Genomic DNA, 9895 nt, shown 5'->3' with positions numbered 1-9895 from the left:
GCTGTAAATATGAGGACTAATTAAATTGATTTGAATAATTTTTTAATATGGAATACTGGAAATAAAGAAATGGAAATGTATAATAGCTGCAAGTGTGTGGTCATTGCGTGAAGTGTGATAATCTAACCAATATCGATCGGTAGGTACGGATGAAATTTCATAAAAAGAAAATCCAGTGAAATTGTCTAGCTCATATTTCATTCAAGGACACAAAGCCTAGTGGATACTTTACGGTTGCCCGGGGTTTTCAGATTAAGTGACGCGGACTCGTACGTTTTTCCGTCATGCGTGTGATGTGTACATGTGGACAAGTTAAAATCATTATGCAAATTTGTTTTAGTCGTCAAATAAATAGTTCTAATCGTCAAACGAGTCATTATAAATTGACTAATCTGTTTGCAGTTATTCGTTTAATGTTTATAGCAGTTGATGATTATAACTACGATTTGCATCAAATATTATTGCTAGCGTTGTAATAATTAGATCAGTAGCTATTGGAGCTTAGGGAAACTACCAAAGTTAGCGTTTTACATACTGAAAATTTACAAAATGATAAGACTATGTGTATATTTAATTTGCACAAAATATCAAAAAAAGTTTTGCTTAACAAGAAGGATAATGCACGAATGTATACTAGGTAGTACTTTACGACAAAATGCTATGATAAGATTTCGCATAAATAGTTGAATGATATTATGATATTATGTCATGTTGCACTGTCGGTAAGCAGCACTAAAGTATTGTAAAATAATGATATTTTATGTTAGATTTATCAAACAATATCAATGTTAAGTCATTTTCTATGATAGCGAATATATTAGTGAATAAATGGCGAATCATGATTCATGGTGAAGTGTTATAGAGCAGTAATGTGACAAGAGGTACTGTTAGTTGCTTCTTGCATGAGGTGAATTAAATTGGAAAGGTGACAAATTTCAGGAAGACAACATTTTCTCTCACTCTTTCGCCTTCTGCTTATGACTGCAATGATGCAAATCGACATAAATGGTTCAGGTTTGTCGGAAAAATCATTGAATGGTTCGAAACTGAAAGATGCTCATAGTTATGTTGGTTTTGCTAATTTTCCTAACCAAGTATTTCGACGTGCTATCAAAAATGGTTTTGAGTTCACGCTGATGGTTGTTGGTACGTTCATTTTTATTGATTATATCAGAATTATATTGGATATAAAAAGGAAAGCTGCAAATATTTTCGGGTGACTAATCAAGATTAATCATTAGTAATAACTGTGTTACATTTAAAAAGTCTGCAAGCTATTAGAAAATAATAAATTTTCTATTAGATTATTTCCTATTGTACATAATATGACATGAAATCGAGCATGTTTCCCCGTTTCATTGTGGAGTTTTTCCAAATGTACGTCACATGCCGTATATGATTACGTTATCTCGTTTCAACAACGAACTGCCAAAATTTGTATCTCTGAATTTATAAAGATTTTACTCACTGTATTCTCTTTTAGTTTTCCTATGTATGTAAATTTCGCTTGAATAATTACGCTTACATTTATGTGAGAAAGAAAGAGAGAGAATAATAATGACATGAATCGATAATTTTGCTAGTTATATTTAAATGTAACTTATATATACATCCTTTATTTTCATTTATCAATTTTACTACAGCTTTAACTTTGAACCGAATTCCTCGTTCATTATTTATTACATCAAGGATCACTCCATCTCGCTTTCAATATGCAATATCAAGACTATACTAATTGCTGTTCTTGTTCTAAAAAGGATTTGTAAAAGCATCATTTTGTATGGCAGGTTGTTCCGGTCTTGGTAAATCCACATTTATCAATTCATTGTTTTGTACGGAAATTAACGACCCAGATACGGAAAAACGGCGCATTTCACGAACAGTACAAATTGAAGAGAAAATCGTACGTTTGGTGGAGAACGGTGTAACTTTAAACCTTACATTGGTTGATTGCCCAGGCTTTGGTGATGCGGTAGATAATAGCAAATGGTCAGTAATTTACTTTCTTCTCATAGTTTAAATTTCATACTGTGTTCGTATTAAGATTCTCATGACTTCATTGTTTTCAATCAGATGGGGGCCCACAATACTACCGGTTTCAGACTTTCCATTTTAAAAATGTAATAGAGCTTGCAGTTGGGAACCGATCGTAAATTACATCGAGAAAAAATATTTGGATTATTTTTCGGAAGAAACTAAAATTGAACGTGCAGCAATAATTCCCGATAAACGTGTGCATCTTTGCCTATACTTCATCAGCCCTACTGGGCATGGGTAAATTTTTTTATTTGTAAATTTTGAAACTAGTCAAGTTTGACGAATTTATCTGACAGTGAATGTGGAATTATGTTTATGACGTCAATATTGTTTATCCGATGTAGTACTGAAAAATTAGTGAATAAAAAGTCAATTGATGCTGAACAAGCAATTAGTTAGAGAATTTCAGATTAAAACAACTTGACATTGAAATGATGAAGAAGCTCCATGATCGTGTCAATGTGATTCCAGTTATTGCGAAAGCTGATACGTTGACAGTGAATGAGCTATCATATTTCAAAAACCAAGTAATTTGTTAAAAAAAATATTAAAACTATTATGTTTAAGAAATTAGAGTTTGTTTTTCGTTCTTTGTCTTATTTCATTCAATTACCTGAGATATATTGCAATGACGAATAAGGCTATGTAACAGTTTGATATAATCTTTGTACTTGCTATGATGAAAAAGGAATAGTATATAGTGATGCGTCAAATTTTAAGTTTTGCAAGGAAGTAAACTATATCTATGAATTCAAAGACGATTAAGACATTTTTAAATTTCGAGAGGTCGTTTATTTCTTTATAACATAAGTTGAATCGTAAAATTAATTGTAGTTACTAGTTAACAGATATGCAGTCTTTATTAGATTCGTAATTATAATGCTTATTCAAGGGTAGAAAGAACTTTTTCTTGGACTAAAATGATATAATCGGCTGCACTGATTTCTTATTTAATCATAATTGTTTATTATTTTTCTAAATAATTGACTGTTTAGTTCTTTTTTTTCCTTTTATAGATAACCAAAGAGATTGAAGAAAATGGTATCAAACTCTATAAATTTCCGGATACCGAAGATGAGGATGAGAAAAGACAGTTTGGCCCTCTTCGTGAACGGTTTCCATTTGCTATTGTTGGCAGTAATCAGGTAGTTCTTATGATATGTCATAAAAATATTTTGCGATTTTTTTTTTTTTTTTTTAGCATGAAAGACTTTTCAATATCAAGTAATTTAGGTTCGTGAAACCAATGGTCGTCGATGTCGCGTAAGGGATTACAGCTGGGGCACGGTTGAGGTTGAAAATTTGCAGCATAACGACTTCATCGCCTTACGTGATACTGTTATAAGGTACTAGTAAAGCTAAGAAATTTCTGGAACTAACGATTCGCACCGACTTTTTTTATTGCTCTGCAAATAAGGGTTAAAAAATTCAGGATGAATTTGATAGATCTGATCGCAGTAACCCGTAGTGTGCATTATGAGAATTTTCGCTACCGGCAGTTAAACAAAGGACCGAAGAATGCAATAGACAGGTAATCCATGACTATTCTGTTGAAATTTTTTTAACTGTATGGAACATTATCATCATTTGCTACCAATAATGCACCATAATTCAAATACTTATTGTTTGATGGAGAAAGTATATACGGCGAGATTTAACTTTTCATTTTACCTTTTAAAACGGAGTATTGTACTCTTTCCATGTACTTGTACGCTTATTATTTTTTATTTGACGGGAAGTTGAACATTTAGTGAAGTTAATAAGAAAAAAAAAAAAATTAGATATGAAATAATTCAAACAATGACTGGTTTATTCATGATTTTGTTTTTGTAATTTTGAAATAGTAGTAAGAAATTTCTGCATTCTGAAGCCTGTAACTCGTTTTTTCTTTTTTTTTTAACTGTTTTATTTTTGGCTTGATAGATCAACCTTGAATTCAATCAGTCGTGTTTCAGAGATCCTTTTACACAGTTAGAACATGAGAAACAGGTCAAAGAAAAAGAACTTGAGGAACGTAAACGCAATATGGAAAAAGTAAGCTTTTAAAAAGTTTATTTCGATGAATATTTTGTGGTTAATCTTTTTTAGGTATTTCTATAAATTAATGCCAACACTCTTTAAGTCAGTATGAATTATTTCTCTTTAGGTTTTCGAAGACAAAGTAATGGAACGTGAAGAAAAATTAGTTGCGCGGCAATCGGAGGTCAGTTTCATGAATGATAAAAGACTATCTCAAATTTTTGTAAAAAGCTCATAACAGTCACGTCAAATGTAAGCACTAAAGCTAGCCAGTTTTGTCAAAAGCATTTCCCTAGTAGCATATGAACTCATTCCTAGTAGCATATGCAGTAGATGCATCATTCATTTGGGATTTGTCCCTTTATCAGATCTGAAGTTTTAATATACTTGTTAACTAGTTTGTCAGCAGTAAATCGGACGTCCTTGCAAGCCATCTGGGAAAAAGCCTTTCGAACTCTTCCAGGCAGCGCTTTCTTTGGTTGCTTGAAACTTTTGAGTTAATATAAAATCTCACTGTGCTTTTAGAATGAAATTTTGAACCAGATGTTTTCTTGCAAACATTTGATACTAATTTAAGATATGCCAGTCTTTTTGTTATAATCTGAAAGTTAATCACAGCTTGACGAAAAAGAAAAAGAAAATCGTCGGATATTGCAAGAACGCCATCTTACTTTGGAACAGCTCATGGGCGAAGTAGTTGAATTACGTCGAAGCACCGGGACTGTTTCACGACAAGACTCAAGGTTAGTTGTTTTACTTTTAAAAGCAGACAATGCCGCCAGCTGTGCTGCAGTGGTTAATTCCCTTCTCTGTAATGCTTAGTTTATTAGGAATTGTAGTAATTCATTTGAAATTTATAATGACTCCTGAATAATTACTTTTGATTTCCAGAAGTTCGCCGTCCGAAAAGTCGTCTCGTATGAAAAAAGGACTCGGTGGGATTTTCAAAAACTAAGTGGCTCCTGTTATTTCCATGCAGTGTCGACGATTTTTGTTTCAGCAAATTTCCAATGTGTTGCTTATTGTTGAAATTTCCCCGACCAAAAATTGTAATTGCTAAAATTAATTTTCTTCAAACGAAGTCTACAGAACATGTGCAATACTGATCTTTGTATTTGACTTTTTGTCCTCCTGTCTTCCATGAAATCAACTTTTTTCTAAAAGCTGTAAGGAATAGGGACTTATGTTGACAGTAGTTGAGGTGTAGCTAAGACATCTCCCATCAAATAATGATTATTCATAAAGCCAATTTAATTTGTAAGTTTTGTCATCTTTTAAAAGAAAAGGAATTGTCTTTTTTTAATCTTTAAAAAGTCTTTCGACGTTGAAAATTCCAAATGTAGATTTCGTTTCAAAATACTTCGTCTTTATTTCTCTATCTTTCATCTACTTAATCTCCTATCAATTTTTCGATATAATTTTTGATCTCTTCACGAATTCTTTCTAATACTATTGTCACTTGTAATTTTTGTTTTTAAATTTCACTAAATTTGTCTACCTATTTTACTTACTATTGTCAAAACCACTAAATTAAATGCGAAATTTGCTGTTCGGCATCACATATCTCTTTATCATTACTTGACAGTACTTTCGAGCTAAACAGTAGCCACTCTTTACAGTTTTTTTTTTTTTTTTTTTAATCTAGCTTATCTAAGTCAAAGTTTTTGTTCACTTTTGTTTTATTTATTTTTTAAAATTCAAAACTTGTTGAAATTTTTGTTGATTCAAGTATGGCTTCAAAAATAGAAAAAAAAGAAAAAGAAAGAAAATATTCGTTTTAAAGGAACTAAAAAATAAATGGACATGTAAAGAGGATAGGCCAGAAGAAATGGGTAGTCGGCTTTCGATTTTCTCTTTCTCTGTTTAGTGATTCACAATTCTAATTGCATTATATTACCCATCTGGTTTCTGTTATCCTTTATGCTTTGTACTTCTTCGTTATTCTGGTTAAGAAGCATTGTTATGCCTCATGAAATTATATTTTCATCGAATAAATTTCATATTACGTAAGTCTATTGCTTATTTGTGGGTAACAATTTATGGGTAACTGCTAAATATTTGCGAACGATTTTGTAAAGAAAAATTTTTTTTTTTTTTTGATTATTTCTCAAATTTTGATAAACTTACAAGCAAATATCTATCAAGATAGCAGTTCAATGGACTTATTTAAATTTCTCCGAAAACAGTACTGAAATTTCATAGAATTTAAAAAAAGTGGAAATGGTTATCCCGCCAATTAATTTTCAGATTTTGGTAAAATTACAACCAAATATCTATCGAGAGAGCAAATAGTCAAGATATCTCGGGTCTATTTCAATGATCTTATTTAAATTTGCTAAGAATAGTAATGAAAATTTACTGAAATCTACCACACAATACGTATGTGTGTCCATTTTATTGTTATATTATGCCAAATGTATAAAATAAATTTAAATGTAACCTGAGTGAATAGTTTTACCCTGATATCATTAATATATTTCCTTTAACGGTTTCATTTTTTTTTTTTTTTTTTTGTAACATAAATTTTTGTTATGGTGCTGATATGGATGTGATGAGTGGTCAAAGCGACCGCTTTATATATTATCAAAACTTATAATCATTTTATTCATCTTATCAAAATTTCAACGAATTTAATTTCACAATTATGATACATTGAATTGATAAATTAATTTTTCAATGTTTATTTATTGTATTAAACACTTTATGGAATTTATTGCTGAAAATATTTTTTTTTTTTTTCTTTTTGCAATTCTATGTAATCATACATACTATGTCATAATTTCTCCCCTTTTTTTTCTCCTTTTTTTTTTTTTTTTTTTTTCAAAATGCTTTAAATCTTTCTTATTTTCTTTCATTCCAGAAAATACTTTTAAATTGCATAAATTTGAAAAAGGTTAAATTATTCAAATTAAAAAAATTTTCTTTCATATCAAAACTTTCATCAATTTTTCCACTTAATTTCACGGTTAAATTTCATCACATTTGCATTCAATTTAATATGTGCGTCATACAATAAGTAATGAAGAATTATTCTCAGAGAGGTGTATGTGTGTGAATTAATTAAGTTTAAATCTGAGTTACGAATGATAACTAAAAGCCGTAACTATGGTGCATAATCGGTTAACAAGCATTCGATAATAATAATTGTCGGTTGATGGAAAATTTTCCGGATAATGAATTCATTTAACAATGTGTTAGAGATATTAAAAGGGTTACATTTATAATAATTAATAAATAATCGCTATCTAAATGACAATGTATGAATAACAATTTGTTAAATTTTCCGCCTTTTTTTTTTTTTTTACAGCAAACTTTATTTCATATTTTCAAATTAATGTTTAAATTTCGAAATATTTTGATTAATTTTCATTCGTATTTATTTAATTTTTGCTTATATTTGAGTAGAATTTAACCATTCCTTTCTATTTTTTCTCCTACTTGCAATTAGTTTCATATTTCATTAGCTTTCCCACATTATCGATAGTCAATTTTATATTTGAAATATAATAAAGTTAAATAATCAATGAATGATCGATTCATTATAAGTGTAGACGCAAATTCAATTTAATCTTTCAAAATTAAATAAGAAAAAGCTTCTATAATTATATATTGAGAAAAAAAAAAAAAAAAACTAAAACTAATATTGAATATTAATACATACTGTATTGATAAATAAAAAAAGTGCTATAGCATAAATGCTTTGCTTATTTTTCAAACACAAAGTAAAATTATCAGATTAAAAAATAAATAAATATTTTTTAAATAAAAAATAAAGCTAAATTATTGGTTGGAAGTTGTTAAATAACGAAAGTAAATATGAATATGGAAAAAATTTAATTCAGTTCAGTTTTTTTTTTTTTGTTTATAACAATTATAATTGGATTTGAACAAAATTTTGCAATGCAATAAAAAAACGAAAAAGAAAATGACGATTATTATGATAAAAAATAAAAGAACGAGCAAGTGAAAAGAAAATTAATGATAAGCAAATAATTACCAAAGTAAAGGAAAAAATAATATTCATTCATATTAATCTAGAGAGGGAGAGATTTATCAGTAATTTAACGAATTCTCAACTGTACAAAAACTGTAGTAAAAAAAAATGCTTCAGAGGTGTGCTATCCTCGGGAAGATTTATTTCGAGAGCAATACAGGAATATAGCAAAACGATAAAAAAAAATTTTAATATTTGTAAGAATCAATTTTATGTTAAAGATTAAGCAATAAAACTTTGAAAGTTAGGGAATACTTAGGACATTGTAAATAATTAATGATATTATTAATAATTATAATAATAATAATAATAATAATAATAATAACAATAACAATAATAACAATAATAATAATAGTAATAGTAATAATAATAATAACAATAATAATAATAGTGATATTAATAATAATAATAATAATAATAATAATAATAGTAATAATAAACCATGATAGCTTGTCTCGAGGAATTTGTAACATATCGATTGAACCATTTGTTTAAAATTGTGTTAAGTAAACATCTTTCATCATTTAAATTTTAGCAATTTCTCATTTTCCATTCCTCAAAATATTGTCATTTAGTAGAATTCGGACAACGGAGAAAGAAAAAATTCACTTTTGAGTGATATTTTTTAATCCTTTATAGTCTGATGTTCGTTTAAATTTGATATTATTCCTTTTTTCTCATTTTGGAAATAAAATTTTTTTTGAAAAAATTGTCTTTTTATTTTATGATTGAAAAAACATTGCATTGTGGGAAAAAAAAAATCATATATAACTTAAGTAAATAATTTTGATATTAGTTTTTCATTTTGTCATTTATTATTTTAAATTATTATTTAAATTATGTGTGCAATAAAATTAATATTTTTTGTTTTTTATTTAAAGACTTTTTGTGTTTTATATTTCTTTTTCTTTCCCCATCAGTTATGCAAATTTTGAAACTATTTAGTAAGAGCTTTTATATGAAGGAAAATTATGAAGCAAATAGCTGTTAGCTGCAAATTTGGACAGGAAATGTTTAGATGAAAGAATCGGAAACTAGGGCCACACAAATCGGAAGCCAAGGCCACATAAATTGGAAGCCAAGGCTACACACTAGCATTAACTTGTCTGAAAAATATAAAAGTCTCAGATATTTATTTACATACAAACTTATTCGAAATGATATTATTACTCTTACTCATTACTATTTATGAAATAATTATTTTTTGCATTTTTTTCTTTTGGTAGATTAAATTTCAATGCTTTTATTTCGGTACTTTCATATTTCTATTTCTTTTTAATTTTTAATCTTTTTTTTTGCATGAAACAATTTTTCTAATATCACTTTTTTTTATTTTCTAAATTGTAAACTAAGAATATTGTTTAAGAATAACTTCTATTTTTGATGTTCCATTTGAAAAATTTCTTTTTAAATGGGAAAATTTTTCTATCAATCACATTAAACATTAAAATAGGAAAAAGAAGATTTAAGAAAATTTAGTTTTTTTTTTTTGTTTATCAGACATGAATAAATAAATTTGAAATTTAGAAAAGAGAAAAAAAAACGAAAAGATTTCTTCTGATAAATGTAAATGTAATTATAAAAATCAATGATAAATGATCTTTGCTGAAAATTTATCATAGATAACTCATTTGAAATTATTCAGTCAACTTTTATCAACTACTTTGTCGTTTTTTTCCTATCAAATTTAAAAATCACAAGTTTTTAAAACATACTTGTTATTTAAATATATCAGAATAAAGGTTTTTAATTAAGCATTAAAAAGATTATTTGTATATTTCAAGTCGTCTATGAATATCTGAAATGTAAAGTAAATTTTATTCAATTTTAATTTTTAACTATTAT

General features: G+C 27.9%; 1 protein-coding gene across 2 annotated transcripts; it reads left to right on the top strand.

The window, feature by feature from the left end:
- Positions 1 to 618: 618 nt before the first annotated feature.
- On the top strand, positions 619 to 5011 carry Bma-unc-59 (Cell division protein; the record flags this gene model as incomplete). Of its 2 annotated transcripts, XM_001891520.2 has the most annotated exons (12): positions 619 to 637; positions 940 to 1146; positions 1788 to 1989; positions 2137 to 2274; positions 2447 to 2564; positions 3054 to 3182; positions 3271 to 3383; positions 3470 to 3568; positions 3993 to 4071; positions 4184 to 4240; positions 4675 to 4799; positions 4948 to 5011. In XM_001891520.2, the coding sequence occupies 12 exons, from the start codon at positions 619 to 621 to the stop codon at positions 5009 to 5011; spliced, it is 1350 nt and encodes a 449-aa protein (XP_001891555.2). The 2 variants fall into 2 exon arrangements, with proteins under 2 accessions (XP_001891555.2, XP_042931508.1); XM_043075574.1 differs by lacking the exons at positions 619 to 637; positions 940 to 1146; positions 1788 to 1989; ... (5 more) ...; positions 3993 to 4071; positions 4184 to 4240 and having other exon boundaries at positions 4741 to 4799.
- Between the last annotated feature and the right edge of the window lie 4884 nt (positions 5012 to 9895).

Source organism: Brugia malayi (genome assembly GCF_000002995.4).
Source record: "Brugia malayi strain FR3 genome assembly, contig: Bm_v4_ChrX_scaffold_001, whole genome shotgun sequence".
NCBI lineage: Eukaryota > Metazoa > Nematoda > Chromadorea > Rhabditida > Onchocercidae > Brugia > Brugia malayi.
Note: the sequence above shows the minus strand (reverse complement) of the source record. Positions and strands in the feature narration are given on the sequence as shown.